The sequence below is a fragment of the Equus asinus genome, chromosome 5 (genome assembly GCF_041296235.1).
Source record: "Equus asinus isolate D_3611 breed Donkey chromosome 5, EquAss-T2T_v2, whole genome shotgun sequence".
Lineage (NCBI taxonomy): Eukaryota > Metazoa > Chordata > Mammalia > Perissodactyla > Equidae > Equus > Equus asinus.
In genome coordinates, this window is record NC_091794.1 from 72,933,063 (window position 1) to 72,952,365 (window position 19,303).

The window sequence follows — 19,303 nt, forward strand, 5'->3', positions numbered from 1 at the left end:
ACTGACTAAAATGTCGTTATGTGGCACATGACTATACATAAATTCCTTAAAATTGCATGCAAAATTCTGTGCATCTTTCTAGGAAGAGGACTTATGGTTTATGGTTTTCAGCTTCTCAAGAGTTATTAAACAAAGAAAGGGTTAAGAAACACCTATGTGAACTTAGATGGTTGCCATAGAAACAGAAAAACCACTGGAAGGAATACAAGGAAAAAATCTAAACAAGGGGATAAGAGAAGTCTTGATTTTGATACTTGAACATCCAGTCCCTCAAAAAGCCCTCTCAAACAACTCCAACCAAAAGTTAGCTCTCCCACCTCAAGCCTCCTCTAGCCTCCTTGTCACGCCTATGACTTTTTAGTGTTTCATGTGTGTGCATATCTTATATACTTGGCCCCTGGTACCTAACAGTGCAAGAGACATCACAGGCCCACTAAAGTTGTTGAAAAAATTATAACCACTTAAAGGTGGCTTAAATCATTCTGCAAACAAATTTATAACTTAGGCTTAATCAATTTTTCTATTTTAGATTAAAATTACAGGTTCTATAATTGACAAACAATGGTAGAAAACTGAAATTCTTTGGAAATTACGCAGAAATGTCTTCTTACAGAGTTTCTGAACCCAAAACACATTCTTTCTCCTAAAGAAGGCTCCTTGACCTCCAGATGGGCTAGATACATTTAGCCTCGAATGGAGGGTCCCAGTTTGAGGCTACCAAAAGTAGTCCTAATTCTTCTTTAATAAAATGTGACTACTGAAAGTGACTACTGACTGACAAAACATGGTTTCAGGAATTTTCCCGGCTGTCAGCTCCAGCTTTGGTCCAGGGACTCCTTACCTCCATCTAGTTTACCAACCTGGCCAGATTTCCCTAGGTAAAGTATAATTTCTGCTCATTTGACTATGTAAGTATCCACATATCAACTCTTTAACCTAAATATTCAATTTCCATCTGCTGGCCCCAAAATGGACCATCAAGGTCTCTGCATCCACATCACTGAACTCCTTAAATTCTAGAGGCAAACATACAGCCCTGCCAGCATGTATACATATCTCCAATTAGTTTTTCCATCTTGTTAAAATAGAGGCACTCTCAAAAGAATGGTAACAACCTAAATGCTCAAATAGGGAACTGGGTAAATAAATAATGGTACATACAATGAATACTATGCAGCTCTAGAGAAGAATGAAACTTTTTATGTACTGATAGGGAAATAGCTTCAAGATATAGTAAGTGAAAAAAAAGCAAGGTCTAGAATTGTGTATAGTGGGCTATTTTTAGGTAAAGGGCTGGGGGAGAACTATTTGTATTTGCTCACGTGTATAAAATCACTTGAAGAATCCAAAAAAACCTTAACATTAGTTGCCTATGGGATGTGGAACTGAGTGGCTGGAGAACAGAAGTAAGATGTTTCATCTGTACTCTTGTAGAGTTTGACCACACAAATGTATTACTTAATAATTATTAAAAAATAATTTTAAAGATTTTATTTCCCTTTATGTAGGCCAATCCTACCACCACTGTTTGGATTCCATCTGTTTCCACCTTGTCAGCATCCTTACACTGTAGATTTTTGCTGCTCTCCCTATTCAACCTCTTCTTTTCACTGGATCCTTCTCATCAGCTTATAAAAATGATCAGTCTTTCTCATTAAAACAAATTAACCCACCTTCCCTTCCTTGTCCTTTTATCGCGCTATTCCTATACCCCTTCACAGCCCATCTTCTCCCAAAAGAATCTCTTCTGGATGTTTCTATCCTAATCTCCTGGATACATTCTTTCCATTCAATCCATTACTAAATTCTGCTGTTTTCCCCTCTTAATTATCAACAGAATTCATAACTCAATCTCTACTGCCAATGCCCTATAACAATATCTGCTAATGCAGTGGCTTCCTAACTAGTTTTCCCATATCCACTACCCCTTCTAATTTGTCCTCAGAGATTTTTTTAAATAAAAATCTAATTTACATAATCTCCCCCCCCCCATCCCACTTAAAATCCTTTAGTGGCTAGCCTTCCACTGCTCTAGGATAAAGTCCAAAATCCTTAAGAAAGATAGTAAATGTAAATGACCTGGCACAAGCATCTTAGGGACTATTCCCATCGTATAAACACGTACCCACTTTTCTAAAATGCTCTTTTTGAGACAGGCAAGTTTGGATTCCTAAGACATCTTGTTTGAGATACCAGACATGCAAAATATTTTAAATGTATTTCACAATCTTATCTTTTTGGCTCTATATCTTGGAATGTTTTCTAAACTGCAGGTCACGACCTATTGGGGGTTGTGAAATTGGTCAAAACTAGGACTTTTTAGAAATGAAATCGAACATACAGAATATACAGTAAGAGTCAACACTCATATGAATATCGTTTCCGTTTTTATAAACTGAAGCATGGTGTAGAATTTTTTAGTATGAGTTGCCAAAAAGTGTTTGAAAGCCCATAGTCCTAGCACTTTTTTTGAGATTATGATGCTGCCGTTCTTGTGACACAAAAGTTTTTCATCTAGGACTAACAAATTATACTTCAAGTTCATTTTCTCAATGGATTTTAGAATTTCAGCCATTTTAAAATGGCCCCGTTTCATGCTACCTCATCTTAAACAAGGTCTGACAATTTATCTAACAGTGTTGCAATGGCAAAATTTAACTGAATTCCTATACCACACACCCATCAGAACTCTGTGGCACAAACCACAAAGGCTTTGTGGTTTTCACAGCAGTGATATGAGCTCATGTCCTGCAACTCAGAGACTGCCTTTGAGACATTCTTAACCTTCTCTGTGGCATGGAAACCTTTGGCAATCTGACCACGGACCCCGAGCTGGCAATGGACCCCTTCTTGGATAGTGTTTTTGAATGAAAACATAAGATTACCAAGGAAATCAGTTATATTGAAATGCAGTTCTATCCCTGACGCTATAGGGATTTGTATACCTAAAGGTAAATATTCAACAGTCTAAAGATTACAGTGAGCTTAGGAACTTAGATCTTAGAAGGAGTCCTAGCTAATTAAAGCATGTGTTAAAGGATAAATAAAAAGTATTTTGAGAAAAAAAATCTAGGGACAACATAAAATTCTAGATAATGAAACACAGTAGGGGGAAGAGAGGATGTGCATGTGAAAAACGAAACACTGATAAGGCTTGACTCCAGTACTAAAGAAGGTTCCCTCCCTTTCTCTACTTTTTTTACTCTCATATGCATGTGGACTTCCTGCTAAAATTGACTTTATTTACTTAAGCAAATTTGTGCCAGGGAAATTTTTCAAATAAATTTAAACTTAAGAAAAAATCCAAGGTGCCCATGTATCCAAATCCTCAAATAGTTTATTCAGAAAGAAAAATGCTGCTTTACTCATAGATAGTGCCTTTGGGCTCTCTCTATTGGCAGCTGCTTCCTTAGGAAATATTATGACAAAATTGATTATCTGGTTTTCCAATATGCAGAATATTAGAAGAGGAGTTACTGCAAGGGCAGATGCATTAACAGCAGATGAAGACCATCTGACAGTGGGAAAAGATAAAGAGAAAAAATGATAAAAAGCACGTACAAGAATTAAAAGCAGAATAGACTCACCCAACAACACAAATAGTCCTATGTTAATTCAAGACTCTGGAGGCACCGTTCTATTACCTCCACAGTATAATAAACTAATCTTTCTAATAATTTTGAATCAATAAAATGAGATGAAAATCTGCTCAGAAGTCAATATTTCAGTGATTTATGAGGGAAAGAGTGAGAATGAAAGGGGAAGGTTATGAAGTTTGAAAAAGGATACAGTTGAGAATCAGTCTTAGTAAGACACTATTACCAAAGGTAGTATATTGGAACAAAAATTGTTGACAAAAATGTTGTTAAAAATGTATATTTTACAAAGTTTTCTATCCAAAACTTATCTATTTAAAATAAATCCTGTTTAAAATGGAAAATTTCACTTAAATCTAATTGCAGTTGTACTTTCTACAATTGGATCCAGTGGATTCTCCCGTGATTTTAATACCCCATCTTCTTTAAGAGTCCTGTTTTTTGGGACCTCGTTGTTCCTCCATTATCCTGAATAGACCACTTATCAGTATCTATGACTTCAGGGCCCTCTTAGCACCAAGTCTACCTCTGTCACTTGTACATTTTTAAAAATATCACACTAAAAGGCAAGAAACTAAGATCCAGATGACTAGTGGAGGTAATGTTAAATCACACACATCCAAACTATACTACAATTAGCCTTAGTTAATAGATAGGAATTGGTGCCTTACTATCAATGATAAATGTATCATCTCTTATTTTGATTTGGGAGAGAAAGGTTAGAGTGGGAGCCCTGAACGCCTAAGGGAGAAAAGAAAGGTGAAAGGGGAATCACCAATTGAAGATAGAAAAGAGGACACAAAATATCAAAAACATACTTTGTTAACTTCAGCAGTTTTGCCAATTTAGCAGAACACTGTTGTGCTATATGAAATCTACATTCATACGATTTATGAAATACTTCTAGAAGATCTACTGCATTATAAAGGGGTCTCATTACCTCAACTATCACTGGCCGCCCAGCTCTATGCTAAGCCTGTTTCTTCATCTATAAGATGGGAAGAATAATATTTATTTTCATAGAATTACTATGAAAATTAAGAACTAGTTTCTGGTCTGGCAGGTAAGGAGCTTAGAAGTCACTACACCACACTAACAAATTAAAAAAAGCTGAACTGAAAAATCAACAACTTTTCTTAGATCTGTTGAAGAAGTAAGGTCACAGGGCAAATGCAGACCCCAAAATTGGAGAGACAGACAGGTGGATAGAGAAAATCACAACTTACCAGAGCAGAAACCCATAAGCAGAACCAGTGCTGGGGCACGAAAGCCTGAACTGTAATTGATGGACTGCTGGGGCTCAGTGTGGACAAGTCTGAGTTACAAACTCCAAGGGAACTCCACATTTTTTAAAGTTTTATCTCCAGGAGCCCCACCAGGTCCTCATAGTGAACATGAGAGAAAAATCTTCTCATGCTTCGAACAGGGGGAAGGGGAAAGGAACCATTTTGATATACGCCAGAGCATTCCATTTTTCCTAACAAGGCCTGCCCTCAGGAGAAACTATTTTGGCAGAGCCAACCTGCTGGGGTTTTATCAGAGCCTAACCCATCGGAGGAAAGGGAAATACTCAAATCCAGCTGGGCCTAGCCTTCCACATGGGAGAAGGGAAATATCCAACTCCATTCCCCTCTTCCCATCCTGTCCCACCTAAGGGTGGGGGGACACACTGAGAAGCACTGAGAACTGCAAATTCAAACAAACAAACACACACCACTATATGCCTATTAGAATAGTGAAAATCCAAATACTGACAACATCAAATGCTGGAGAGGACATGGAGCAACAGGAACCCTCGCTGACTGCTGGTGGGAATGCAAAATGGCACAGCCACTTTGGAAGACAGTTTGGTGGTTTCTTACAAAACTAAATGTACTCTTACCACATATGATCTAGCAACTATACTCCTTGGTATTTACCCAAAGGAACTAAAAATTTACGTCTACCCGAAAACCTGCACACGGATGTTTACAGCAGCTTTATTCAACTGCCAAAACTTGGAAGCAACTAAGATGTCCTTCAGTAGGTGAATGGATAACTAAACCGTGGTACATCAAGACAATGGAATACTAGTCAGCACTAAAAAGAAACAAGCTATTAAGCCATGAAAAGACATGGAGGAACCTCAAATGCATATTACTAAAGGAAACTTAAATGCGTATTAGTAAGTGAAAGAAGCCAGTCTGAAAAGGCTACATACTGCATGATTCCAACTACATGACATTCTGGAAAAGTCAAAACTATGGAGACAGGAGGCTGGCCTCGTGGCCAAATGGTTAAGTTGGCGCACTCCGCTTTGGTGGCCCAGGGATTCACCAGTTTGGATCCTGGGGGCAGACCTGGCACTGCTCATCAGGCCATGCTGAGGTGGTGTCCCACATAGCACAGCCAGGGCGACCTACGACTAGAACATACAACTATGTACCGGGGGGCTTTGGGGAGAAGAAGAAGGAGGAAAAAAAGGAAGCTTGGCAACAGATGTTACCTCAGATGCCAATCATTTTTTTTTTTTAACATTTTATTTTTCCTTTTTCTCCCCAAAGCCCCCTGGTACATAGCTGTATATTTTCAGTTGTGGGTCCTTCTACTTGTGGCACGTGGACGCCGCCCTCAACATGGCCTGACGAGCGGTGCAGTCCGCGCCCAGGATCCGAACCAGCAAAACCCTGGGCCACCGCAACGGAGGGCGCAAACTTAACCACTCAGCCATGGGGCCGGCCCCCAGATGCCAATCTTTAAAACAAAAACAACAACAACTATGGAGACAGCAAAAGAATTAGCAGTTTTCAGGGCTTAGGTGAAGGTACGGATGAAAGGTGGAACACAGGATTTTTAAGGGTATGGAAACTATTCTGTATGATGCTATAATGGTGAATCCACGTCATTACACATTCGTCCAAACTCAGAGAGTGTACACCACCAAGAGTGAACCCTAATGTAAACTATGGACTTTGGCTGATAATGATGTTTCAATGTAGGTTCATTAAAAAAAAAAAAAAAAAAGTGCCTCTATCAAAATCCCAGCAGGCATATTTGCAGAAATTGACAGCTGACCCTAAAATCCAAATGGAATTATGAGGGACTAAGAAAAGCCAAAACAATGTTGAATAATAAGAAAAAAGTTGAAAAATTCACACTTCCTGATTTCAAAGCTTTTTACAAAGCTAGTGTAGTACCAGCATTAAGGACAGACATATAGATCAACAGACCATACTTGAAGAAGCCAGAAATAATCCCTTACACTTATGGACAATGGATTCTGGGCAGGAATGCCAAGACAATGGGGAAAGAATACTCTTTTAACAAACGGTGCTGTAACAACAGGACAGTCACATGCAAAAGAATAAATATGGGCCTTCCTTACACAACTCATAAAAATTAACTCAAAATGGATCATATACCTAAATATGAGAGCTAAAAATATAACTCTTAGAGGAAAATGCAGAAGTACATCTTTGTGACCTTGGGTTAGACAAAACTTTCAGGAAAATACAATCAAAACCACAGTGAGATACTACTTTATAGCCACTAGGATGGTTATAATAAAAAAAGGCAATAAGTTTTGGTGACAATGTGCAGAATTTGGAACCCTTGTGCACTGCTGATGGGAATATCAAATGGCACAAGTGCTTTGGAAAACAGTTTGGCAGTTCCTCAAAAGATTAAACATGGAATTACATGACACAGCAATTCCACTAAGTGTACAACCACTTGGTGTATAACCAAGAGAAATGAAAACACATCCATAAAAAACTTGTATACATATGTTCATAGCAGCATTCATGAGAACTAAAAAGTGGAAACCCAAATGTTCATCAACTGATGAATGGCTAAACAAATGTGGTAGATCCATATAACAGAATATTTCACAATAAAAAGGAATGAAGTCCTGATACATGCTACAACATAGATGAATCTTGAGAAAACATTATGCTAAGCGAAAGAGGCCAGCCACAAAAGACCACATATTAGTATGCATATTGGTGTGCATCTCTCATGGGGAAATGCAAATTAAAACCACAAGGAAATACTTCTAAGCACTTATCAGAATGCCTAAAATAAAACAGACCGACAATACCAGGTGCTAGTAAAGATGTAGAGCAAAGAGAATTCTCATACATTGCTGACAGGAGTGCAAATTGGTGAAACCACTTTGGAAAACTATTTGGCAACTTACTTTGAAATGTGTCAAAAAATAGAATGTATTGATAGAGGGATGGATACGTGTTAAGCCAAATATAGCAAAATGTTAACTACAGAACCTAAGTGGTAGGAACATGAGTGTTCAAACAATTCTGTTGACTTCCCTTTATTTTTGGAATTTTCTGTAATAAAATGTTGTAGGAAAAACTAAATATATTTCTGCTCCATACCCAGCAATTCCACTTCTGGATATATATCCAAAATAAATAGGTGATTATGTACACAGAAAGAATGTTCATAGGGGCTGGCCCTGTGGTGTAGTGGTTAAATTCAGTGCACTCTGCTTCAGCGGCCTGGGTTCAGATCCCAGACATGGACCTACACTACCCATCAGCCATGCTGAGGCAAAGACCCACATACAAAATAGAGGAAGACTGGCACAGGTGTTAGCTCAGGGCTAATCTTCCTCACCAAAAAAAGAAGAATCTTCATAGATTTATACAGCCAAAAAACTAACACAACCCAAATATATACATCAATAGAAGAATGGATTTTTAAAAATGTACATTTATACAATTGAATACTGTACTGCACTGAAAAATAACATGGGCTACTGCTACATATATATATATATATATATATAACAATATAAATGAATTTGACAAACAATGCTGAACAAGTTATTCTATTTAAGTTCAAAACTGGGCAAAACAAATATGTGGTGATAAGAGGTCAGCACAGTGGTTACCTTTGGGGAAGGGGTAATGACTGTTGGAGGGTGTATGAGAGAGCCTTTTGTGGGGTTGGAAATAGGCTATATCTTGATGGTGGTTCTAATATGTAAAAGTTCACTGGGCCATACAGTTAAGATACTATTAATTGTACTGTTAAAGGCATACTCTTCATTGTATATAAACAATAAAAAGGTTTATTTACACACACACACATATATTACACTTTCACTGTACAAGATTATACAACTCTGTCTAAATTCATGCACACTGCCTACTGATGATTATTCTTTCAGCTCCAAGCTCCATCACCTAATCAGGGCCGCTCTCCTGCTTACGTTCATTTGTTACAGCAACATTCACGTAAGATTTCATTTGAAGTCTTCAAAAGCTAAAAAGTAAACCTGTGATTCACTGCCCTATCACAAACTGATCCCCCAACTTCAAAAGTCTACATCTGGGGCCAACCTGTGGCCGAGTGGTTAAGTTTGCGTGCTGGGCTTCGGCGGTCTAGGGTTTTGCCAGTTCGGATCCTGGGCACGGACATAGCACTGCTCATCAGGCCATTCTGAGGCAGCCTCCCACATAGGAGAACCAGAGGCACTCACAACTACAATATACCATGATATACTGGGGGGCTTTGGGGAGAAGAAGAAAAAGAAAAAAAAAGTGTACCTCAAACTATTTAATACTTGATTATATACTATTTCACACTGAACTAATAAATACTTCATGTGTATACATTAATCTTGTCCCCTTAACTAAAATGGTTACTCCTTAGGGGTAAAGGACTCATTTCTCCTTTCCCCTCGGTGCCTAACACATACTTGTTGACTGACAGAAGAAACTAGGTGTCCTGGTTTTTAACCTTAAGCCTTGCTACTTACTCAGTTTACGGTAAAGTGCTTTTTCCCCACAAACATAATAATTAAATTGTTAGATAAAATTAAATGTAATTTTAACTAGTTGGGTCAGTTATTAAAGTCTCACTCTTCCTTAAAGCCATCCAGCTTCATAAGAATTCAGAAAACCTTAATAAATTTAGAAACAAATATATCTGGAATATTGCTTTCTTCATTCCCACTTTCAGATCCCTTAGTTACCTTACTGTATGCTCTCTGGATTAAGTAAGTAACAAGATAATTACTCAACTGGCCCCTGGGAACACACCCCAGGTTGGCTATTTAATTAAAAGATAGGTATATGTGCGTTCATATTAAACCGAACTCAAAGTATTCTTTAATCAGCTAAAATAAGGAACTCTTCTAAGACTTCAAAAGCAACACACCATAAAGCCAACTTGAATATCAAAATCAAAAGGTCAGGCAGATTCCCCAAGAGCAGAAAATATATTTGGTTCTCCCTTATCACTTTACTTTTCAATTGCATGTAGCAATCTCTTCTGCTATTAAAAACACACATATTGGCTGTCTATAAACCAGCTTTTCCTCACATCTTTCACTCATATTTCCACTCTATGAGTCTCTAGTATCTCTACCACCTCAGTCTTTCTTTCATTTATGTCACAATTGCAAAAATCCTGAATTCTGATGTTAACAATATCATAAATACTTGATAAATTCACTATGAAAAGTTACCGGTAAGGGATGAACTTCTGGAAATTTCTTACAGCCTATTTTTTAATAACCTATTTGAATACAGGACAGAAATACATCATCCCTAACTCTCTGCTTAAAGGCAGGTTAATACATAGAAGATAACTATATCCAGAAATGGCTTGAGGCAAGACGACAAAGAAATATAACATCTAATTCCAATTGTATTTACAACCATCCTCTTTTCACTCCCCTCCTCATTTCTAGAATTTAACTTGGCTGAGACACAATAAAAACAGAAGACAAAGAGAGAAAGAAGTGGCAAAAGTTGAATAAAAATGGCAGGGAGAACCTACAGTAGCCATTCTGTGACAGTTTTTCTACTTAGAAGAAAAAAATAAAATTAAGATCTTTAAAAGAAGAATCCCATTCTACCTAAAGTATTACATTAAGATTTTAAAAGACCTAAATTTTATAATAGAATATGGAGGTTTCTACAAAGTATTAACTAAAAAATATTTTAAGAAAGTCAAGTTCTCAGATCTTTTTTACCAAGTAACTCATTACCCCACCTTCTCAAGTTACCCTATAATTAGCTCTAGAATTAAACTCTGACACACAGACTGTCCTATTCTTAAAGGTGCATACATTCTTAATGACAAAGAATCAGCCTTAATTAAAGGACATCCAGAGTGGGAGATCAGGCATAAACAAATAAATCAAAACTTTGCAAGAATGGTTATAAATAAATAAGCAAAGATATTTGCTTATTTATTAAAAAAAAATATCGAGGCAACCTGAACAGCAAAGAGCACAAACCAAACTCAAAAAAGATGTAGATTAACTTTCCCAAAGCTCATGCACTTCAGAAATTAAAAGTGATAGGACAAAACTGAATATGGTCAGATAAAACAGTTAATGTGGGAGAGAAAAACAGCAAAACCCTTTAAAGGACAAAGGCCAAATACTCAAGTGCAGGATTCTGAGAATCAACTTACAGAAGCAAACAACCACAAAAGTTCACACTCTTACAGAAAAACACGATAAGTGATTTTCACATTTACTCAAGTATTTGAGTGCCTGCTTTGTGAAAGGCATAGTTCTAGCAATGCAAAGATGGAATCATCAGACCTGGATTCTAGTAGAGGAGAGGTGACATTGTTATAAATAATTAAAATCAAATAGGAAGGGTGAAGTGTCCTAAGAATAGCAAACAAAGTGCTAAAGAAGTTCAGATTAAGAAGTTATTCATGTTGGGGGAGACCAGAGAAGGATTCATGGCATTTGAGCTGGACCTTGAAAGCTAGAATTTACACTGGGAATAATAAGGGGAAGAGCATTCTGGGAAATGGGAATAGAATGAGCAAAGGCAGAGGCTGGAAAGCAGAAGGCATATACAGAATACAGCAAACTGTTAAGTCTGACTAGCATATAGGTTCTATACAAGACTACAAAAAGCTCGAAGAGTTTGTAAGGAGCCAGATCATGACTTCAAATGCTAAGAGAGAGATCTTCAGCGATGAGTCATGCAGAATCATTAAAGTGCAAAGGATCTGATCTGGATAGAATTTATCTTGCAGCAAGGAATGAAATGAATGGGGAGGAGAGGAGACATCAATTAGGTTATCTGGGAGGTAATGAGGACTCCAATTACGGTGGTGGCAGCACAGTAGTCACTGGGTGTCCACAATCTCTAAGGTGCCATTCCACTCCACTGAGAAATTTTTAAAATCTTAACACATCATTCTCATTTTTAAGGAAACTGTAATTGGAAGAATAGTAACTGTTAAAGCACCAAGAGCTAATTATTAAGGTAATATATGATTTCCAGATAAATATCATAAACAAAAAGTAGTGTATTTGTAGAAATCAGGAGTGAGAGAGAAAAAAAATGGTCAGGGAAGGCTTTATTAAACAGGTTGGAGGTGATCCGCCCCTCAATGAAAAGGTAGAACTTCAAGAGGGGAGGGATAAAATTTCACACAAAGGGAACTTTTTTTACTAAGAACAAGATATGTGAAATACATTTTGAGGCAATTTCCACCTAAATGGTAAACAAAATGCCAACATAGAAAAAAAATCTTCAATTACCTGAATTTAACCTCATAAAGATATCAGAAAAACAAGGTCTTAATATATTATTATAGCTTCAAATGCTTAAAAATATTTTATTATATTCTAGATTTTTAAAGGAGGGGGATTATTTTACTGAGTTCCATAGGAGAGACCAAGTCTTTTTTAAAAAAAAAAAAAAAACGCATCTTGAAGAAAGCTTTACTCAGTAACAATTTGAAATATCCAAAATTTTATGTTTTGGTATTTGCGAAAGAAGTTCCTCAAAACACAATATAGTCTGATAAACTCTCTTCCTAGTTTACATGTAAGTAACAACCAGGATTTGAACTCAATTCCACCTGACTTCAAAACCAGACCTACATTTGCACTCACTGCTGTATTAAAAATAACTTATTTTCTTCTGATTTTAAAATCTCAAATGTATTCATCACAAAGTGTAGATAGGACAGGAGGAAGAGATTAGTAAACCTCCAACTATATAACTATATAGCTACTGCAAAACTGTAAAGTGACTTTTCTCGTTGTTCAATGAATATTAAGCTCTTTCGAACAGAATGCCACTCATGAATTAGCATACGACAAGTGAGGGTCTTAGAGTGACCGTGGTACCTCAACCTGTTCACGTATACCTTCCAGCCCTGGGCTACCTACCTGGCCCTCCCCTCTTACAGACCTTCATTCTCCAGCCTTTCCTGACTATCCTCCCTCTCACAATCCCTCTGACTGCCATTAGGGAGGATTCCATCGTACTCTTTGTAAACATTCAGGGAGGACAGAGTAGAGGGCATGCCAGATTTCTCTGTTTTTACCTTCTAATTCAAGAAAAGCTCTAACCTCTTCCCTCCCATTTCTTCAAGGACAAGGACTCAAGTACTTCCTCAAAAAAGACATGTTTGTTATAGAATATATAGAGGGTGGAAAAAAATCCTAAATTATTTTATCAATAATTATTTTAAACCAATTCCTATATTTAATATTATCGGGACTTGATTTTTAGGATTGACTCCTTAAAAATGATCCATAATAAAGGAAAAAAGGCACTAGGAATATGCATAGTTCTTATAAGACATTCAACTGCACTTGCGTCAAAACAAATATATTAATTCAATGAAAAGAAATCGATTTATTCAACCAGTAATTGAGCGCTTAACATGTACCAGGCACTATTCTAGGTTCTTGGGAAACCATTTTTTTAAAATTCCCTTTCCTCAAGGTGCTTACCACCTAGTGGAAAGAGATAGATAATAAACAATAAACATTGTAAGTAAACATAGTGTGTCAGAAAGTGATAAATGCCATGGAGAAAAACAGAACAGAGTAAGGGAGAATTCCAGGGTGTTGGGGCAGGTTGCAATTCTAAATAGGGTGGTCAAAGAGGGTTTAAGAAGGTGTCATTTGAGTAATGACTTGAAGGAGGTGAGGAAGTCAGCCACGGTGATATCTGGGGGAAGAGTACCCGGGCACAAAAAACAACCAGGGCAATGGTCCTGGAGTATCCTAGGAACAAGGAGGCCAGAGAGGCTAAAGGGAAGCCAGCTCGGGGAGAGTAATAGGAAAGGTGTCAAGAGAGCTATGTGTGGGGGCAGGGAGTATAGATTATGTAGGGTTTATGCAACACTGTAAGGAATCTGGCTTTCACCCTGAATGAAATGGGAATCAACAAGATGTTGAGCAGAGTGTCATGATCTGTTTTACCAAAACCACTGTGACTGCTGGGTTAAGAACAGACTAGTCATCAGTGGGTTAAGAACAGTCATGTGTTGCTTAATGACGGAGGTATGTTCGGAGAAATGTGTTGTTAGCTGATTTCATCACTGTGTGAACATCACAGATCTAGATCTAGGTCTGTGTAAGTACACACCCTCAGGCTATATGGTACTAATCTTATGGGACCACCATCAGGTGTGGTCGGCCGCTGACCAAAGGGCACTGCATGACTGTGTAGGGAGGGCAATGGTGAAAGCAGGGAGACCAGTTAGAAGGCCAGTAAAGAAACCCAGGAGAGAAACATGTACTTCTTATAAACTTTGACCATAACAGTGCAGCACTTACGTTTAAGCACAAATAAATAAATAAAACAAATCTGTCAGATCCTCTTACTAGGAAATATAGAGCTCTCAGCATATATGTACATTGTGCAACACAAACAGAAAGGATATCTTTTAACTAATCATTACAGCAAAACACCAAGTGTTTGCCTTAATAATCAGCCATTCCCTTTATGAAATTTTTTTTTAATCCTATTCCAGCTGAGACTATTCTTTAAAGAAATAAGCCAATATTCCTGCAGCTCTGTTATACACTATTTTTGAAGGAAAAAATAAGTTACTTCTGTTCACTGAAAATATAAATCATTTGCCTTGGATTGGTGCTTCTCAGATCTAAATTAACCATTCCTAAGAATTTATTTCCTTCAGGGGGACAAATTTTTTTCTACAAAAGTTTCTTTTTCTGCTCCCATCTTTTAAAGAAATTGTTTTCTTCCAACTGATACCAAATAGGCCTATTGGTATGTGGGTCATTCACCTCAGGAAAGGGCAACCACAAAAAACTCCCACTGTCACAAATAACATGTTTCAAAACATGTTCCTTCACGATACCAAAAAAACCCCTCATTATCATGTAGTCCTCCTGGAAAAGACTACTACAACTCTCATAAATTCTAAAGAGTTATCCTTAACACTATATTATCTAAGGATGAGAGAAAGAGGGCAAGAAGTCAAAGATACTCAATTTGCCTTAAAAGGGTCTAGGGAACATGGAAGAAGATTTTGAAAAAGTTCATACTTCTAAAAACATTTGCTCATGAAACTGAAATAAGCACATTATGAGGCAAACGAAGAGTGAAATATAAACAATTTACTTGCTTCAAAGATTCAGAAAGACATCCAGGTTTAGCTTGGATTTTTAAAGAGCCTTCCCCTGTGACGATTCTTTGTAAGAAATGGCTGTGTAAACTTAGAAAACACAATACTGAATTTAAATTCATTAATTCATTCAACATTTAAGTGCTTCTTATGTCTCAGAAATTGCTCGAAGCATTGGGGATACAGACCCTGTTCTCAAGGGCTTATAGTCTTCACTTATCGCAGTTACTGAGTGCCTACTGTAGGCCAGATGCTGGGGATACAACAGCAAACAGGAGACACAGGTTCCTACCTGCATGCAGCTTACACTGGGGGAGGAGGGAACCACCCAAGGATGAGACATACATCTAACTAAACGAGGATATTAACACTCAAGTGCTGTATGTGCTGCTTTTGGAAGTGCAGAGGGACGGGTGGTGGGGGAGGACACAAGCAAGGAAGCAATGGGGGGGAGAGAAATATAGGAACTTCAGATACGGGGTGACACAGGAGAGCTGAGTCCTCAAAGAGGATTAGATGTTCACCTGGCCGACCTTGGGGGAAGGGCTCCAAGCAGAGGGGGCAACTGGAGCAAAGGCAGAGAGGTGTGAACAGGCTGGTGTATTGGGAGGCCTGGAATACAGAACGTGAGAGAAGACAGAGAGGCTTCTGTATGACACACTTAAGATTGGACTTTACTGGTATATATGAAAACCCTGAAGGGTTTTATTCAGAAAAACCAGCATATGTGATCAGGTTTTTCTGGTGTGATGAGACACTGGTTTACACAAGAATGAGAAAAGAATAACACTAGATAATGATGTCACCACATGAAACAACAAAGGAGACCGCCTAGTTAGAAAACTAAACCCCCTTTAGGAAAAAAATTAAGCCACTTAACCACCCAAGCCCTTTTGGAAAAAGTTTTTAATCAACATCATGTAAAATCGAAAAAGTAGAGGAAACATTTTTATATTTATTATGGATTATAACATCTACATGTCTATTTTGAGGTTTCTCAAGAGGTCTTGGCTCTTTATTAATTGTGTAAACACATCTGGGGCTGCTTGACTGTTCAAAAAGCAATGAAACTATTTAGGAGGAAGTCTTTGATACAAAGGGAGACAAACGAGCAACAGAAGGTATTTCTCAAGTCAGGTTTAAAGGTTTCCAAAGTTCAAGATAATCAAGTTTTATTAAGTCAGCGCGATTAAAAGGTGTGTCATAGGGGTGGAGCAAAAGAAGGAGGGGTTAAAAATTAATATACACATATATGTAAACAAGTAACTCTTGATTCGCTGGGACTAAAATCACTTGAAGACCACTTCTCCCAAGTAGAAGCAGAAATGAAGACCTACCAGATCCAATTAACACCGACAGACAGGTGAGGGAGAGAGCAGGGAGGCAGGAGAGGATGACCACACATGAAAATTTAAATGGGTCGGGGGCAACCACCCATCCAGAACTCATAATCCAGTTGGCGGTGCGATGAGAAAATCATCCCCAAACCTCACAGCTTCCACACATTCCACGATTCAGACATAAAGACAGGAAAATGTCACTCCCAAACTCGACAAGCGAACCACCAGCCACTGGCCAAGGCGATACTGATCACATACTCGGATCCCAGACCTCAAGGACAGAGGGTACCATCCCCACATCATGCCTGAGGGAGAGGTGAAGGATCCCCCTTATTTTGGGAGTGGGGCGCAATCACCCTCGGATCCAGCCCTAAGGGGGTCAACCCCCCCCGCCCCGCCAGGCCTTGCCGAGGCCAGGGGCAGTGACAGCCCCGAAGCCCCCTCGATCTCGCCTGGACCTGCTTCCACTCCTCGCACCCCCTCCTCCCCAACACACACCCTCCCCTACCTGATATGGCGGCGGCGGCTCCTGATCCGGCTCCGTCCCCTCGCCAAAACTAGCCCGGTCGGACTGAGACTCGTGAAGGAGGGAGATGTCATCCGAAGTGGGGGATTTGAGGCAGTTCCCCATCTTCCGGGGCTGCGGTGTGTGATCTGGGGGAGTAAGAAAGCAGTGGCGGGGTCGTCGCACGCTCCGCGGTCAGCCTCGGTCGGCGAGGTGGGGTCGGGCGGCAGGCCGGGGCTCAGGCGGCGGCGGCTCCCCCGCCCCCCGGCGCCGCCGAAGGGCCGCTCATGCCAGCCCCCGGGGGTGGGGGCTCAAGGCTGGGCCGCGGGCTCCGCCGGGGTCGCGGCGGTTGCCTCCTGCGAGGCGGAGATGGGGGGGGGGGGCGGGGAGACGAAGCACTTCCCCACCCCGCCCCCCCGCGGGGCGGCGGCGGCCACGGAGCTGCTGGGCCTAATCCAGGTCAGGAGGGGGGGGCGCGGCCGTCGCGGCTGCCTCAGCTGCTGCCTCAGCTGCTGCCCCTGCCGACGCCGGAGCCGCGGCCGCGGGCCTCATCCTACTCCGCCTCAAAGCGGCGGCGGCGGCCAGAACGAGGCCAGCTGCGGCCCTGCGTCACGCCGCTGTGCGTGCTCTGGTCCCGCCCCCGGCGCCGGGAGGCGTGGACAGCTCCGGCGGCGCGGCCGCACCCCCTGCACCCCCAGCAGCTGTCCCTGGGCTGCGTCAGTCTCTGCTTCTCTGTCTGACAGTTGGCTGGGTGCCTGACTCCGAAACCTCCCTCGGGTCTCCCCTGCCTGCCCACGTACATTTCTCCCTCTCGGCGAGTCTCGGCTCTTACCTGTGCGCTGTTCCTACAGCCTTCTCACTACCCTCTGCCAAGTGATCTATTTATAAACGCATATCTGATTGTATAACTCCCATGGTTAAAATGTTAATTGGCTTCCCCTTTATCCCTTCAGAATAAAGTCCAAGCTCACTAATGAACCTTCCCTACCTCTCTAATCACTTCCTTGTCCTCCTACATCACAACCGGACAGATTCTTCCTCCAGCTGTGTACCTCGGAGTGTTCTGTTTCTTTCCCCCGCCACGGTAGTCCAAGCCACCATCATCTCTCGCCCGCGCTACTGTAATACCCTCAGCTGTTCTCCTCGCAGTCACCATTGCCCCATTCAGTCCGCTATTTGCACAGTTGAATTATCTTTTTAATTGTAAATCTGATCATGTCATTGGCCTGTGTAAAACTTTAATGGCTTCCCAATACTGTTAATGACTATTAATTCTTCAATGGTTTACAAATCTATCTCCCCCAACTCATTAGCAGCATTGTCTCCTCGCCTATTCTAAACTTTAGGCTGCCTAAATAAAGCACTTTCGGTTATCTAGAAGAATGTTCCCTCTGGCTGAGGCCTTTGCCTGTATTGTTTCTCTAACAGAAACTCTCTTCTCCCTGCTCCCAACCTTCTACTTCCCATCAGGCTAACGCTTATTCCCATTTATCCTTCCTGGACTCAACTTCATTTCCCCTGGGAAACCTTTCCTAACTCTCCAGTCTGGGTTAATCACCTCCTCTGTGCTCAGTCCCTGAGCTTTTCTCTGTCACAGCCGATCAAGCTGAATCATCTGTCCTTCCTCTGTGCAAGCCTGGCACATAGCCTAAGGTAGAGTAGGCTCTCTTGGTTGAATGAACAAATAGCTCAAGAAGCAATGTTTGCAAAGGAAGGAAACAAGAAACACGAGAATGCTCCTAATAGTCATTCCTTCAACAAGAAGACAAGTGGGTCTTGACTCCTTTTCTTTTGTTCACCATTTAACTGATTTTTTTTCGCCACACCCTCTGCTAGGCACTAGGGAAACTGATTTACCAGACCTGGCTTGTTCCTGAAGGAGCCCGGAGTTCAGCTGGGAAGACAAGTAAATAGATGAGTCCTTCTCCCACCCCTCATCAGAGGTTTTTAGAGGGCCCAGAGGAGAGTGATTACACCATTTGGGTGAGAATCTGAAAGGATTCTTAGAGGTAGGAGAGCATTAAACTGGTACGGACCTGAGTGCTTTAACTTTGAAGTCCCTATTCTACAAAATAACTATCTTAGGTAGATGCATTCAGATTCCATTTTAAATACAACCTTTTTGCTGTATGCCGTCTTCTCCAAGACTTGTCTTTCCTCCCATTAATAGCTCCCACCTAAATAGGTGTAACCCTAATGCCGTGTTTATATAAGAATCTTTCACACAACCCCAAGAATCATTGCTTCATTCTCTAGCTTGGAAAAGTGAAATTATTGGATCCTTTGGGAGGAAAATTTCAGGTATTTGCATTTTTTCCTGCATTGCTGTTTTGTTTGACTCCTCTGAACTATTGCGATGGCGTTTTAAGGAAGTCCATGCCTCTGCACCATCAATCCATCCTCCACACTACAGCCAGGAAAAATGTGATAAGAGAGCATTCATAGACTTCTGGTTCAGAAATTTAGCATGGCATTAAGGCCTTGCACCA

The 19,303-nt window shown here is 40.2% G+C and overlaps 1 protein-coding gene across 1 annotated transcript in view; it reads right to left on the reverse strand.

Moving 5' to 3' along the window:
* Positions 1 to 17,444, reverse strand: part of RNF11 (ring finger protein 11) — a 39,137-nt gene extending 21,693 nt beyond the window's left edge. The window contains exon 1 of the mRNA XM_014833185.3: positions 16,818 to 17,444. Coding sequence (XP_014688671.1) covers positions 16,818 to 16,940 — 123 coding nt within the window. The 5' untranslated portion in view covers positions 16,941 to 17,444. The remainder of the gene's footprint in view (positions 1 to 16,817) is intronic.
* Between the last annotated feature and the right edge of the window lie 1,859 nt (positions 17,445 to 19,303).